This window comes from Melanaphis sacchari, unplaced genomic scaffold (assembly GCF_002803265.2).
Source record: "Melanaphis sacchari strain LSU unplaced genomic scaffold, SCAv2.0 Contig0_pilon_pilon, whole genome shotgun sequence".
Classification (NCBI taxonomy): Eukaryota; Metazoa; Arthropoda; class Insecta; order Hemiptera; family Aphididae; genus Melanaphis; species Melanaphis sacchari.
This window is the reverse complement of record NW_020270366.1, coordinates 26,177,715-26,195,077: the sequence shown is the minus strand read 5'-3', so window position 1 is coordinate 26,195,077 and position 17,363 is coordinate 26,177,715. Positions and strand designations below refer to the sequence as shown.

The following is a 17,363-nucleotide window of genomic DNA, read 5'->3' as shown; positions in this document are numbered from 1 at the left end:
ATATTCTTTTATACAAATAAGTTGTATTTAATTCATAATAAGTTAAAATATTGCTTGATTATTTGACAATTATCTCATACGGATCAGAACAAAAGTTTATTACCACATAGCTTGATAGCTTCGGTATTTCTACTAATCTTCGTAAAGTCAAACTGTAAAAAAACACGTGAAAACCAAAATCTAAGTTAATGCTTTAAAGTTCAAATTTTTTTTCTAACATATTTTTTAACCTATCACTTTTTCAGTTGTTGTAATTTAATTTAAACTAAAACAACATTAAATCTTTAAGCAAGATAGGTATGAGTAAGTAAAATATTATAATTTAAATATTCTCATTACTTGCTTAAAAATTAAAATACTATAAGAAGCATTTAAAAACCCATGATAAATCATGGGTAATATTCAAACCTTAAACATCGATAATAAGTCAATTTGCTTTAATAAGAATTAAACTATACTACACAAGATTGAAACTATTGAACACAAATTTGATAATTTGATATGTCGTATGTTAATAAATAGTGACAACAAACGCAGGTATGATGTCCTTAAAATATAATTTATAAATTATATTTAATAATTTTTTGTAACGAAGATTTTACAAAATGTATATTCCAGTAACTTTTCAATGTTGTAAATAATACAATACCTAACAATATTCAAAGAACTAAAATTAAAAATATTTGAAACAACTTAAATTCAGATTCAATATGTTAAATGACAGGCCATTAAAGCGATAAATAAGTTATTTTATAAAATTTTAAAAAACAGAATTTTTTGTTATAAAATACAAATTGTTTGTAGATACAATATCTTTTTAATATATATTGAACTTCAAGAGACTATATAATACAATTATATTTAATAGTCAAAGTATTTTGTATTTAACACTGTAACAAAATTAAAAAATGAATCTTGTAATTTATAAGTATATTTATTTATCTACATGCTGCAGCGTTTCCATTTTACCTGTTTTGTATATCATAGTATATTTTTGTTATCAAATTTACTCATTTTTCACACTATATAATTATTTATTTAAAAGCTATTAATTAATAAAAATTAAAAAAATTCTAACAAAATTATATTTTGTTTAAGTTAAATGTTACTATACCTTGTATATTCATTCCTATGAAATGACTACATGAGTAGAAAATAATACCTAGTTCATGTCCTAAAATTATTATATAGTAGGCACCCACTACCTATAATTTATTTATACAGTACAATAGTAGGTGCATGTTGTACCTATTTACAAATTTATTAAGTGCAGTGTAAAATTAGTTGTGGATAGTAGTCATAATTTCCACACATGCAAGGTCGCGTCTAGTACTCGTATTATACAAATTAAATAACGTATACTATGGATTATACTCATGTTATATCGATAAATATAGGGTTTAACTATAATTTAAATAGTAACGGATGAGCAATCGATTTTTCTTTATGAGCTTATTCAATTATTAAATGTATCCATAATAATATAATAGTAAAAACTATTTACTGGTAAAAATTAATATTTTAGATACAATTAATAAAAATTAAAAAATAATATATTAGTATTTTTTAATATTCATTTTAAAATATCAATTTAAAAGTTATTAGATTAATTAACCTAATATAACTATTGTACCTAGCAGAGCTCTCGAATCAGAGTATTATAGCTTATACAATACCTACTGGATAAGCAAAATTTGTCTAGTTTGTGTCCATATGAATAAGCATATTAACATATTAACACTACAGTTATTAATGAATTCTTTAAATATAATATATTGAAAATGAAAAATTATACATTACATAATGTAATAAAAAGTTAAAATTTATGAGAAAAAAATAAGTAGTTATATAATATTTATTATATTATATAAACATATATTTTAAGCCTTACATTTGCATAGTTATACATAATAAATAAAAGATTCGACAATTAATATGAGATTATGTTTGAAAAAAAATTGAAAAATTGATTGTAAGTTACAAACTTATAATAACTTTTATTTTGAAAGTTATTGATTGTAATCATCATTCATAATATAATGCAATATAATATTATGAATATTACGATACCAGAGAAAAATTAATGTATACAAGATATAATATATATATATATATATTAAATAATATTTTTTTAAAAAAATGTTGATCACAATACAAAGCAATTTGCCAAATATGTTCATGTTTATTTTTTCCTTTAATTATTAATTTATTCAAATCATGATTTTTGGAATTATTAAATATACTCGAGACCGTATTTTCTTGAATTTTTTTTACTACTTAAAAGTGTTTTATGACAATACAACTTTCTCTTTTTTAAACCAGAACCATCCTTTATAACTATAAATTATTTAGTGGATAACTTTCTTGAAAATGTTTATGTGTCTAATTCAAAATTCAAGCATCAAGCGAGTAGTATCTCAATCATTATACTAAGGATAAAATTGTAAAATAGTGGTTTAAAATAAATGTAATATTAAATCTAATATTTATTTTACTTGATCTGTTTTTAAAAATTATAAATATTGATAAATTAATAAAAGTTTAAAAAAAAATTAATAATTTAAGTTACCATAGTATCCATAATCCAGCTTGTATCATCTAACCCATTATCATGAAACTATTAACTTTAGTAGTTTAGTACATAATGTTAAATAACTCAAAAATTATTTGTTCAAATTTTAATTCTGATATACCTACATGACGTAGGCTACGTCAACGTTTTAAAAAAACTAAATAGTAGAAAATGGTGTTCTCATTTGAAGAATAGAAGTGTGCATTTCCACAAGACACTTTATTAGGTAGTAAAAAAATCTCAAGAATTATATAACTTTAATTATATTTAAGAATTCCAAAAATCAGGTTTTAAATAACGGCATTATTGAAGAAAAATATGATAATAATGCTTGATAAATCACATTATATATTAATATACAGCTATTTTTTTTATAAAAGTTAGATTATATACGATTTCTCTGTATTTATAATAATAGTATACTATGTTACAAGCAATGGAACTTTCAAGGCTTTTCCCGTATATTCAATTGTAAATATTTTGTATTGTTGTCTATAATTACTATCCATCATATTTAATATATAACGAAAAGGTAATTTAAAAATAGTTCAGTTCTATTGTAGTATTGTGTACTTATTTTAAAGTTTTGGTAGTACCTATAAACCTAGTAATTCTTAAATATGAACTTTTTTAACGTTCAGGATGAATTTAAAAAAAACCCAGAACTTAATGAAGAAGATTTAAATCATCTCAGAGAATGGATATCCAAACAACCACACCTTCCACTCGTTACTGGTAAGTCCTTATTTTATAGTAGCATAAAAATCTAAAATGCATTATGTATTTATTTTATTTATATTGGTGTCCGAAAAAATGTTTTCAATTAAAAAATAATTTTTTATATAATACTAAAAATATTTAATAATTTTCCTCAACTTAAAAATCACATGTCAAAAAAATTAATAATGTATTATATAATATTATATATGTGTTCAATAATCTAAAACACAGTAGTAGTCATTGATGATAAAAATATTTAATTGTTATCACTCATCTGTTATTATTAATTCTTAAGATAACTATGAATTATTAGTAACTTAAATTTTATCATTTTATCATTTAATTTCAAACTTAAAGATTCAGTACCTATATGCATATCCATGTTACCTACTCGTGTGCTATTTATGTATTTATTTATTCAATATGTATTTAAATATGCCAGTGTGTCATTACTAATTATTATCACATATTATTATTATTTAAAAGTTTAAATATTCCAAAAAATTATACAACTGTATCTACAGTTCTTTATTTAGTTGATAATTATATAAATCTATTAGTACGTATTAAGGTTAAAAGATCATTGCTTAGAAAAATAACATTCATTTTTTACTTTTATATATTTTATAAATTTCAGATTTAAAAATATAAACCTGTTTTATAAGCTATTAAATATATAATAAATTATTTATTACTAATAATTATATCAAAAGAATTATCTTGCATACATGAGGTGAGCAAGACAAGTACGATGTTAATATTATAATTCTATAATAATGTTGTATATTCCGCGTGATCGTGCCAAACACATTTTTTATTTATCAAAAGACTTTTATTGCTTTTATTATAACATATTATGCAAATATAATCTACACCTATTAAAAAGTATCCTTATAGCTTTTTCTAATTTATTGTGTATTATACATTTTAATTTTTAATTCGTTTGAAATATTAAAAAAATTTTTAAAAAAAATTACAGATGAACTACTTGTGCTATTTTTTCATAGCTGTTTTTATCGATTGGAACCGACTAAAGTAACCATTGAGTCGTATTTCACTCTTCGCACTCACTCGCCCGAATTATTTACAAAGCGAGATACCGATGTAAAATCTGTGTTGGAAGCATTTAAAACTATGTAAAAAAAAATTTATATAATAAAGAATAAACCAATGTTTGTTTACTCAGAAGTATATTACTCCTTAGATCGTTTTGTGCATTGCCGGAATCAACTCCAGATGATTGCAAAGTTATATTTATATACGCTAAACGCGTAGAGGCAGAATTGTTTGTTTTAGCTGATTTCATTAAAGCACTCAGCATGGTGATCGATATGTTATTAATGACTTCAGGAACTTTCAATGGACTTATAATTATTTATGACATGAAAGGTTTTAGTCTTAGTCACGTCGGTCGTTTAGGTATCAATATGATGAAAAAATACGTGTATTTCTTACAAGTATGGATATATTAGAAGAATTATTTTGAATTTTGATTTGCTACTTAATATTAATTTTAATTTTAGGATGGATTGCCGGCTCGTCTAAAAGCTATCCACACAATAAATACAGCTCCGTTTATTGATATGATAACCAGTATGACGAAACCTTTTATGAAAAAAGAATTAACCGAGAAAGTAATTATTTACAATATTCAATGTTATAATGTGAAAAATATATTTTATAGTACATTTAAACAATTATGTTTTATTATTTAAGCTGTACTACCATTCAACTACAGATCCTGAGTCGATATTTAAATATATACCTAAAGAAATAATGCCAATCGAAATTGGAGGAAGTGGACAACCTTTGAAAAATATAAACGGTGAGTCAATAATTTATTGATTTCATAAAAATATAAAACGTTTTAAGTATGTAGATATCAACATTTATTTCTATATTAAATGGTCTTTAATATGAAATTAGATGATACATTTGAAAAAATTAAAGAAATGAAAAAATGGTTCTTAGAAGAAGAAAATTACAGAGTGGATGAACAAAAACGTCCAGGTAAACCAAAGACAGAAAGTGACTATTTCGGCGTTGAAGGTTCTTTCAAGACATTGAATTTAGATTGAATTAAATTGTTATTGTTTTGGGATACAAATTATATTTATACAGGAAAAATGGAGGATTAAGTATAGTGTAAAAGTTTTAGTTTTTAGATTATACGCAATAGGATAAATTTAAATATTATACAATATATATATTATAGTTAATTATTTATATCAACTTTGCATAAATATATTCAAATTCAAAATTATTTCTGTTATGACTAAATAGTAAATATAAAGTTCATGTTATTATAGATATTATAATTTATAAATGATTTTCAGTAGTTTTCGTTAATTTATTATTATTTATTTTTTTTTGTTTATTCATTGCAGTGAAGTGTATCTATTTTTTGAACTACTCTAATTGTTGAACTATTAAAATGTAACATTAAATTAACAAAATGTAAATTCGTACAAATAAAATTAAAAATTGCTAAAATTATAATTCATTTCTGAAATTGACTAACTTGTTATAATTAAAACCTATATAGGTTAACCTATCTATTGTAAATGGGAGGTAAAGTTTTTGTAATATTATTAGAATTGTATAATAATCGATAAAGAAAATATATATTATTATACATGAAGTTCAATACCAAATTCAGAGTAGGTACTTATTACGTTAATAAACATAATTCATTTTTATAAGATAAATTACTGTTTAAATTATTTAGTAAAATTAAATAATATTATATAATTATGAATTAATATATCTAAGAGGTATTAGGTATCTCATAGATAAGTGAATTTGAAACAATTTATACGTAACTCTGCACCTCAATTTATTATAATATATACCTTAATACCTATATAGCAAAATATTTATAATAGCAATCCTGGTAAATTTAATGTTATATTATTATTATCTCTCATACAACGAAACGTAGATACCATTAACAATAAAAACAGATACCAACGTTAATTAATTTATCTCATATAATTTATAATCATTGCTTATCAAGTGTTTTTGAATGATTAACGTAAATGTTTATCTCGACCGACCTTGCAGATATTATAAATGTGTTGCGTTTTAAATAATAATAATAATAATAATAATTTAGATTTTATCTATAATTAGAGATATAATATACAAAGTGAACAAACAAAAAGTTATGTATTAAAATATTTTACACGTTACACTTTCCGGCTTTCATATTATCATTTGGAATGTGTGCTATTGGTATGTAATATGTGTATAATAATATTAAGATGACTGAGTCTATATATAAAGTAAATCAAACATTACAAATGTAAATGTTTTATCTAATGTGAAAAAAATAACATAGTCCATGTATTTTTTAGTATTTATTAACTAAAAAAATAATAATAAACTATTAAAAACAGTATTTTGTTTTGTTAACTTCAAATTATTATTTATTATAATATATAGGTATCTATCTTAAAAATTTAATACATGTATATCAATTGAATGTAGCTATTATTTATTATAAACGTGCGAAGGTTAAAAATCAAATTAAATGCAATAATAATGTGTCACATTAACTGGTTGCGCCTGGTGGCTGGTACACTAATCCTAAAATAGTCGTTGTTTGGTTACCGCCGTTACCGGACAAATCCACACGCACCATATATGGTCTATGTAGGTAGATATCCTCACCAAGATCTCTTTGGCTTGTGACCGGTCGTTTCTTAAATAAATCCCTTGACTCATATTATTATTTTAACATGTATTTAATATTCTCAACCGCCGATCGTTTGTCGGACGTGTATAGGTACTTAATTGATATGAACGAAACAAGTAAATACAATATTATTGTGAATTGCAATTACAATTATTGAATTGATTAATTTATTGGATTTACGAATAATTTTTTTGCAAATTTTAATGAACACTCAGTTGATTCAAAACCACTGTTGATATCTAATTTACCTAAGAGCAAATTTGGCAAATCAGACAGTGGCTTTGGAATAGTTTCAACTACAAAAATAACTTTTCAATGTCGAGGTAAAAACTAAAGTTTTTCGAACTTATTTAAACTCATACCTTAAAAAATCACTGTCAGTTAAAATTTTTATACGGCTCATTTAACCAAAAACAAAAAAAAAAAAAAAATAAGAGTTACAAACAATTAAGCATGCTAAAATAATTCAATTAATATCATCTCTGATAAACTACTTTTGTGTTTGAAGTTAAACTTATTATTTTAATATAAAGTACGTAGATATTAAATAGATATTTGTATAACTTATAAATTAAAAATAGCATAATATCCCAATTAAATTGTATAAACTTATTTTTATATTTATTTACATAGTGTCTAGTGTCTAGTAAAAATTAACAGTTATACTTTGACATTTTAACACAATTACATTATTATCACATATTTATTATGTATATTCGTAATTTATTGAGAGTTATAGATAGTCGCTAATAATTTTATATAAGTTCTTACTATATTATAAAGTATAACTCATTTTTTGTGATTCAAAAAATATTCACATTTACTTATCTAGTATCTACCTAACTTATTTGTTTTATTAAAAACCTACTGCGTCAAATTGTAATCTAACATAAACATATTTAAATATAAAACAATAATAAGACTCGTAACAAAATATAAATACTAGATACCTATGACTATTTTAATATCACTATACAAAAATAAACTCATTACATAATATTTATCATATATTTATGCGATTTACTAAACACGCTTTCAGTCACGTGCTAAAATGTAGTATCAACATTTTAAAGAATGAAATTAACTTATAGTCTTATACTCGATATGCTTAAGCGTAACTATAAAATATAATCAAAATGTACGTGTATCAATTGTCAAGTTGAATATTATTAACTTACAAATTAAAAAAATTACTTCAATTTTACCTCTAAACCTATAATTATCTTTATGTCATCGTCAGTGCCTCATTGGTATCCCGAGCCTAAAAATCTATGAATTGCATAACTAATTCTAATTAGTAATTTTAATATCTAATTTAATTTAAAGTAAAATATATTTAAAACCCATCGAGCTTTAATTGCTAACTAACTTACAGTTTAAAATGTGAAGCTTATTATATTCGTGATTCATCTTTTAAAAATATTGTGTCTTTTTATATGGAAAATAAAAATAATCAAATTCTGCAATAAAATGATATTTATTCATTTATATTAAAACGTGAGATATGAAAATACCTACGATCTATACTATCCATTTTGAAAAATTAATGTCTAGAATGGACTGCTTAAAAAATATATGTTTTAAATTTCAAATTTAATACTGGTTATACCTATATGCTTGACTCAATTTATTTTATTTTTGACTTAAATGTGCAATTTTTCTTCTTATCCCAAATGTATCTCTAAAAAATAAAAATAAATCTAATAATACATCTGTGGCACAGTAAAAACCATTGAAACATTATAATATACATTTGGTTAATAAATTGAATTAAATAAGCCAGACATAACCATTAAGTTCGCTCTACTGAATCTAAAAAATAAATAACAAAACAATAATGAATAGGTAGATGAAATATGAGCTAAGACATAATTTCAATATATATTAATTGTTGTAATACAAGTATACAGTGTACATTTATACGAATTAACATTTTTATTATACGCATTTATTTAAAACGTATTTGCATTTTTAATATTGATTTTATGTTTATAATTGTATTTACAATGACGTATCCTTTTTTTTCGTAAATACTTTTCGGATGTTCAAAACTATGTCATTCAATTTAGAAATCCAACGCTGGAAATAATTTAAACGGTTTATTTTTGGAAGTTTTTAGTAGTCTTCAAGAAAATCGTAAAAAACGACTTACCTCATACTATATATTAACAAATAAAAGACACGGTTTTGAGTTTTGGCAACTAAAAAAATGTTTCCGACAGCTTTTATAACTAATTATTTAAGTTGCGATTTAAATTGTAATTTAAATACAATAGAAAACATATTTTGTAAAATGTTATTAATATTTTTGAGTATGAAATGAAGAAAGTCTTTAGTGCAATTTACGAGAATTCAATTATATTTATAATTATTTCAGTTATGCTTTTTATGTGACAAAGAAAGTTAAAACTTGTTATTTTCTAAATTCCAATAAATAATTATTTAGTAATCTTGTTGACTATATAAAGCCAATGCTTAAATTTGGTTACGAATTTTTTTTAATATTTTTAAATATACCTGATATATGATTCAATCTTCAAAATCTTAAATATACTACGATTTTGCTTATCTTATCGGTAAATACTAGGTTTAAAAATAAATAACACTAACTTAGGAAAATATAATTACTTTTTAAGTAATAAAAAATAATAAACCCAATTTTTGAGCGGGTGACTTATAATATTTATACATATTTGATACATAGCTAACTTGAATTATAAATAATTATTGATTATCAGATTTAATTACATAATTGTATTTTATTTTATTATAGATAATAATAATAATAATAATAATAATATGTTTATATATTTAGGTGAAAATTAAATTAATTGAAATTTGAAAGCCATACTTATCAGTTGTCAACGACTAACAGAAACTCTTTCAAGTTTTAAAATAATTAGTATTTAATTAGTTAATTAATTTCCAATAAGAATTAAATTACTGATAATTAATTTAATATAAATTAATTAATTAAATTTACTTGTTATTTTTTAGTTTTTATTTGCCTCTGGTCACATTCTCCTCGATAATTTTCTACATTGCATCAAAAAAACACTGGTGTTTAAATAATAATAAATAAAACTAAATAAATAATTTATTATGTCCGAAGAGTTTAATCAATAAATAATATACATATTTATTTTTAAAATAGTATATGTAAAAAATAAGCTTTTATTTGTATTAAGTACTCGTGACGGAATATATAACATTACCTATTATTTGTCTCTATTATTTAATTTGAATTCGTTTAAACCATATTAATTCAAATAATTCAGTATGTCGAAGTTTTTAAGGTTTTACTTAGGCAAACAAACACAACCAAAATCGAAAAACATTAAAAACAATCAAAAAAATTTTCACACAAATCAAGAGTCCATTTACAAACAAATCTAATAAATGGGCTGTATCAATCAACTTATGTATTGTTTTAAATAGTGAAATATTAGTATTAATCTTCGAATAAACATTCTATATTGCTAAAATAGGCCAATATTGGCCGCCTCGACGAAAGAAAGCATGTCTATGTAAAAATAGTTACCACTTCCTATAAAAAATAATTTATTAATATAAAGATTATCATTAGGGCATGAATATTGTTACATTTGTAACTTTTTTCCTACTTTTTCAATTAATTGCTAAGTAAATTTAAAATGCGTGTTATGTAAGTACAATCTAAGATCTAAAAGTTTTAAGCACAATTTTCTGCAATTTATGGATTTTTATTGTAAGTTTTTTGAATTTACTCATTTATAAAACAATTTTAACAACATTTTTAAAGTTTTTTACATCATTTCACTTTTTAATACTTTTTAAACAGTTTTATAAAAATTGATAGAAGGTTTATCTGAAGATTTAACAGTAAATTATTTAGTTTATTTTAAGTACCTACGCTCCGCTAATATCAACCGACGTAGAACAAAGTTTTTCAAGGTATAAAAACTTTCTGGCTTCAAACCGAAGGACATTGGATTTTGAAAATTTGAAAAAATTACTCTTATGGTTCAATGCAACAACATTTTTTAAGTAATATATACTATATTTATAAATTTTTTACTAATAAATCAGTGATATATAATTTATAGGTACAATAAATTAATTAATTAATGATAAATAAAAATAAACGTTAATTTTTGAATTATAACAAAACGTTGTTATTTTTAGAGCAATTTTTAATATTTTATGTGCAATTTTTGGTATATTTTAGTGTAATACTGTGATCAATTTTATTAGTTTTTTAGTACTACAACATCCGTGCCCTAATTATCATATTGCATGAATAGAACTCAATAAAAAAAATGTCTGTACAGACAATATTTACGTGATGACAACAGTGAACTGACACAGTCGTTAACTCAATATACTAAATAAGGTTTTAAAATGAAATATAACAAAACCGGAAAAAATTATCGATAATAATCCTAATACCTGTAATGCATATTATTATAGATAAGTCTATGACACCAATATATATTACCTCTTACTGCATAATATCTGGTAAGTTACGCATAAAATTTCTATATAAGAGGTCAGGCGGGATCAATTACGGAATGTTTATAAAATCGAGATCATCCACCATTTTTTTTATTAAATCTATCACGCTAGACAAGCGTGTAAGCAGTAGCGTATTTTCAACTTTTTTCTTGGAGGGAGAGTTTAACATTTTTTTTTTATTTTTTTAATATAACTATTGATATTAGTAAATAGCAATTAATATATTATATAAATAAAAAATTTTAATGATAAAAAAAAGTATATTTATTTATATTTATTTTTTGGTATATTTTATTCAATTAATATTACAATATACTCTGCAGTTATCGTTTTTTTTTTTTTTTTGGTTCTAGGGAGAGGGGTCCAGTATTCTTAAACTGTCCCCGTAAATACACCACTAAGTTTAAGGGAGTAAAAACTAAAAAAGATGTATGTATTCGTCATATGCGAAAACATGTAAGGCGTCGTTGAGAAAATATACACGAGTGAAAAAATCTACAATAAACTAGGTACATTTCTTTACGCCATAGTCTTTAGAAAAATAATAGTATTATGATGGTCGTGCCAAAAAAGATAAATCACCTACGTTTTCCGCTGATATAGTCGTCGATCGTGTTTAGCAACCGTTCAATAAACGGTTAGGTTTTAGGTAAAATCCAACCTTGTCCAAAATATTATATCTTATAAGCAGAACACAAATTTGGAATAGTGTGACCACTTTAAAGACACTGTAGTACACACTTGAGGAACCATTGCTGTATACACATGGATAAAATAAAATGCCCATATTTAAGAAAACGTGTAAATTTAAATTTTGTTTTCCTCTCCAGTAAAATTTAGAAAAAGTGACTCAGCATGTTTATATTTAATAATTCGCCAACGTGATCTAATCCAACGCATCTATACAAGTCGCTTACGATGAAAAGAGCCATAATTGGTAGTCGTATGTACCTATACCTAATAAATTATATTATATAATATACGTTCGTTTTGCAGAAAAACTTAGTGGTGACTGGAGATACGTTGAAATTTAATTATGATTAAACATGTAACACTGTGATAATCAAAAATTGTAGACTTTTGAGGGCGCAACTTTCTGAAGTACCTATAATTTTATAGCATCAAGATGGGGTGTATTTTATTCTTGTCTTTAGTATGACTCGAAAAATCGAAAACGATTTATAATGAGTGCCAAAGCAGGGTAGAACGTTATAAAGTTGACTTGTGTATATATATATATATATATAGATATACGACGGTCTATATACATGTGGTCGTTAAACACACGGTGACGTCACAGAAATGTTGGCCGGGCATAATATAATATTATTATGGCATGAGTCATTGACGACGCCCGTCCGTCGGAGACTCGTTTATCGCGTCCTGCGTGGTCGTCGCCCCGTTCTATAATATTATTATAGTATGTTATGCCGTCGTCGTCACAATCATACAAACATTTCTATAAACGGAAGACGGTGACCGGAACACAATCGATTCGCATAGAAAACAAAGACAATTAATAGTTGGTATGCGCGCTCGCACCGCAAGAGATCTATCGTCTATCGAAAAATTAAGTATCTACCTACAACCTACCTATAAACTAATTTCGACAACGATGTCATGTTTATAGTGAATTTTAAACCAAATTCACCGAAGACGGTTGTGATAAATATATTCGGCTGTGCAATAGATTCATTGCCCAGATGTTCCTCCCACACACCCTAATATATAATATTCGACTGACGTAAAACTTCTATAGTCGTAGGTATTCACTACTCTGTTATGTTTCTATCTGCACGGCGGATATCAACTGCAGACTCTTTCATATCGCACCCTCACCCGATTGTCGCCTAGTAACTGATGCAGCTGACGCATCACGTCACCCGCAATGTGGCAATGGCCACCGCAGCATGTTGCAGTAGCCAGGTCGTCACCTGCCGCTGAAGTCTGAAGTGGGCGAAGCCGTTTTTAAAATCATCCCCGATCTTTTACAGGACTATATAATAATATAATATAGTACATTGTATTATGAAGAGTGCAATCAAAATTAAAAATACATAATATGCCTCAATAAAGTTTGCAGGCAGTTTATTGTATATTATACGGGCAGATCCTTTTAAGAATCAATATAAAAGTTATTAATATAATATTAACACAACATTAATATAATATTTATTTTCTCGAAAAGTATGAATATTTTTTTATAAATAGTTGATTATTTTGAATTCTCTGACGTAACTCCCCCGCACTCTGCATTAAAATTCTATTCCCATGTTTCATTATTTTAATAATACTGGAAGTATTTCAATCTTCAGAGATGTCAGAGTTCAACAGTAAACTAATACATCTCAATTAACTTAAATTTATTCTTTAATTAAGTTGTTTAAGTACTAGCTGCTTTTACACTTAGTGAACAACTAGCATTATGACTTCCGGGTGAAAACTTTGTGTGGTGTGCCAACATAAATTAGCAAAAGTTTACCAGTAATCCATATCCATTCAATTTATATAAATTTAAACAAGGTATCTATCCTTATTAATTATTAAATATCTGTACAGTTAATAATAAAAATAAAAATAAACTTATTCCGGTAAAATGATAAAACTTAACATTAACTTAGTGGCTATTGTTAACAGACACAGCCTTGAACTAATATATTAATATGTGCAGTGTGCACTTTAAGATAAATTTAATTTTAAACTGTGCCAAAATTTAGATCCAAATGTTTTCAATCGAATAAAAAAACAAGATGAACCTATTATTACTAAATAAAATACCAATTATAATGTTTTCAGTTGGCAATTTATATTTTTAAATATTTTGCTAATTTAATTCAATTTCTTTATCAATTGTTGCCTTTTTTAGATCAAACTTTAATTACTTCTAAATTCTATGATCATCATTTGATGTATAATTTCAAATTTAAAACCAAATTTCCAACAACAGTTTTATGATATAGATTTATACAGCTATATTGTACAGAGTATATAATAGCCAATAGGTATGTATATACTAAAATTAGTAAAATTTTCATAGAACGAAATCTCATAGACCAAAAAAAAATAATATAATTTTTTTAATAACTATGAAATATTTAATATAGATAAATTAATATTAATAAATTATTTTTATACCTATGTATAATAAAGTAATAAATATACTTCTATTTAATTTATCATTTATGTAATAATCAAGAATAAAATATTAATACAAATAAATATGTTTAACAAATCAATCTATGCTATAAATAAATAATATATAATGTAAGTTATGTAATTTTTTTCTAAAGGAATTATAGTTAATATTATTCACAATTCATATCAGTGTGATGAATATTAAGTAAAAATAGATTAAACAAATGTGAAGTCATATAGAAATTTTAAATAAATAACTAAATAGATAGGTAATTCACGTTTAAGACTTCTAAACTTCAAAAAAAAGAATTGGGATTTTAGTAAAGAAAAATACAGACTTAATAATATAAATAAATAAAAGTTTAATTCCCATAAATAATATTTTTAAATAGTAATAAAATAATTATACATCGTTATTTATCATTTAAAATAAGTAATTTCGTCCAAATTAGAACTTATAAAGTCTATAAAAAAAAAATTATCTTTATATAGGTATTTTTTTAATTGTATAGTTTCAGTAAGGAATATTTATGATAGAATCATATAGGTATATTGAATTCTTAAAACTTGAATACAAAAAGAAATGTTTTAATGAATTTTTAACCAGGAAACAGTTCTTGAGATTTTGACGGATTTCGTCAAAATTCCAACTTTAAGAGCATAATAAAAAAAAAAAATTGTGCCTATGTATTTATAATATTTTTAAACTTATAAAAGAAAAACTTAAATGAAATCTTGTAATAAATTTTCAAGTATTTTGACCCGGAGAATATTTTTTTTTATTGACATTCATAAAAAAATAAAAAAATTTAAATTTATCATGTCTATAAAATATAATTAAAAAAAAAAATTATAAATTTAATAATATAATTAAAATGATAATATGGACACGTTGTGAAAATTTCAAACATCTATTATTATTTTTTTTTGAAATACATTAAAATATCAAAAATTATTTAAGGTGTATTAATTATATTTTATTGGTAAATACTGAATGTTATAAGCATTTGACCTTGAAATGTTCATAAAAAATTGATTTGGCTTTTAGGTAGAATTTTTTTCTCTTAAACACGCTGAAAAATTAATTACAAAACTTGTATAAAATTTTTATATCTTAGGTATAAAAACGAACTTTTTATTAATTTCTAACTAGCAATTTTTATAAACTTTGTCAAAATTATAATTTTAAACGCTTATAAAAAAATATAGAAACTTTGTTCGATAGTTTTTAATTGAGAAATTAACAACTTATGAGAAGTTTTGTATCAATTTTCGAGCATTTCTTTGCAGTAAATAATTTTTAATCCATGTTTATAAAAATAATTGAATATTTCTAATGTCTATAAAAAACTTAAAAAGTCGAAATAATTTGATCCTAATTAAAAAAAAAAAAAATGATAATATACACATTTGGTGAAAATTTCAAGTACCTATCTATGATTATATATTATTTATTATCTAAATTTAGAAAATTAGAATTACATACAAATTCTCGTAACGACCATGAATGACCGCATTTTTGTGGTTGTATAGCGTGATTGTAATGTAGTCCGTGTAAGTCTAGCCTTAATTTTATGTTTGTTATTGTCGATAATAAAAATAAGTACTGGACATTTTTAAGTTTGACCTCTTTAAAGCATAAACTAGATCCAATTTGATATTCAAAACCACTCCTATTTTTGAAAATTGAAGCATTTTATTGATAACTTATCGTGTACTTAGATCAGCGGTTCCCAACCTTTTTGAGACTATTACCCAAAAGTCAGGTTAGATATTCACAAATACCCCCGACCAAAAAAAAAAAGTTGAGTAAAAAAAAAACAAAATATATATTATGATGATAATTATAATTTATTTAATTTTTGCAAACAAAGAAAATAAGAGTTCTCAAAACTATTAACACTATTAACAAAAATATTATATTATTACAATTTCATTTACAGTCATAATACACATGAGTAAATGAATAATAAGTACTTAAAATACAAATAAATAGTTTAACTTTTACCCTCCAAAAAATCGTGTTTTTACCCACTAGGGGGTAATTACCCCCAGGTTGGGAACCGCTGACTTAGATAATATACACGAAAAAAATTTAAAAAATTCATCAAGATAGAATGAATACATTCATCGGAGAGCTCAGAGTCTAAATTGAACGATATAATCTTAATTTGTATATTTTAATCACGAATGATAATGTTTAACTTGATAAATGTATTTATTATTTTTATAGATAACTAAAAATATTATTATTATGACCGTCTGGTCCTAGTTGATTTTTGCATTTATGTCGTCGAACTTGACAAATATTGTAATTCATAATCTGCTATCACTATATTGTATATTTACGGTGAGGGTTTTCAATCTTTAAGACATAATTCGAGAACCCATACAAATATTGAATTTAAATTGGAAATCTTATGTGTTATGGTTACCAGAATGATTGTACAATAATATCATGCACCATGGTAACGCTCGGTATAGTGTATCATAATATCGCTATCGAACAGTTGAATAAAATAAAAATATATAATATTGATATACCTATACTTATACTCTATAGTGTATAGTCATCAATTATAAAAAAAAATTGTTCAGGAAATTTCTAGAACTTATTTCCTGACCCGTCCTACACCCACGCGCCGCCGAAACGAAGCGCACGCGCGCTTTTACCGATGGTTTCGTAAGAACAAATACACAGATACACAAAATAATAATAATAATAGTGGTATTGAAACTAAACGG

The 17,363-nt window shown here is 24.0% G+C and overlaps 1 protein-coding gene across 2 annotated transcripts; it reads left to right on the top strand.

Annotated features, from left to right (window-relative positions):
• The first annotated feature begins 3,150 nt into the window (after positions 1-3,150).
• Positions 3,151-5,483, top strand: LOC112596406 (alpha-tocopherol transfer protein-like). 2 transcript variants are annotated; one of them, XM_025342077.1, is made up of 6 exons: positions 3,151-3,307; positions 4,272-4,428; positions 4,497-4,749; positions 4,816-4,926; positions 5,009-5,117; positions 5,264-5,483. In XM_025342077.1, exons 1-6 carry the CDS (start codon positions 3,193-3,195, stop codon positions 5,368-5,370), a joined length of 852 nt encoding a protein of 283 aa, XP_025197862.1. In that variant the 5' UTR covers positions 3,151-3,192; the 3' UTR covers positions 5,371-5,483. The 2 variants fall into 2 exon arrangements, with proteins under 2 accessions (XP_025197862.1, XP_025197857.1); XM_025342072.1 differs by having other exon boundaries at positions 3,193-3,307; positions 5,219-5,483.
• The last annotated feature ends 11,880 nt before the right edge of the window (positions 5,484-17,363 follow it).

Coding starts and splice junctions, on each gene's coding strand:
- LOC112596406 (XM_025342072.1), top strand. CDS start 3,193: ATGAACTTTTTTAACGTTCAGGATGAATTTAAAAAAAACCCAGAACTT. Junction 4,927..5,008: donor AAAAAGAATTAACCGAGAAA/GTAATTATTTAC, acceptor TTATTATTTAAG/CTGTACTACCATTCAACTAC. Junction 5,118..5,218: donor ACCTTTGAAAAATATAAACG/GTGAGTCAATAA, acceptor ATATGAAATTAG/ATGATACATTTGAAAAAATT.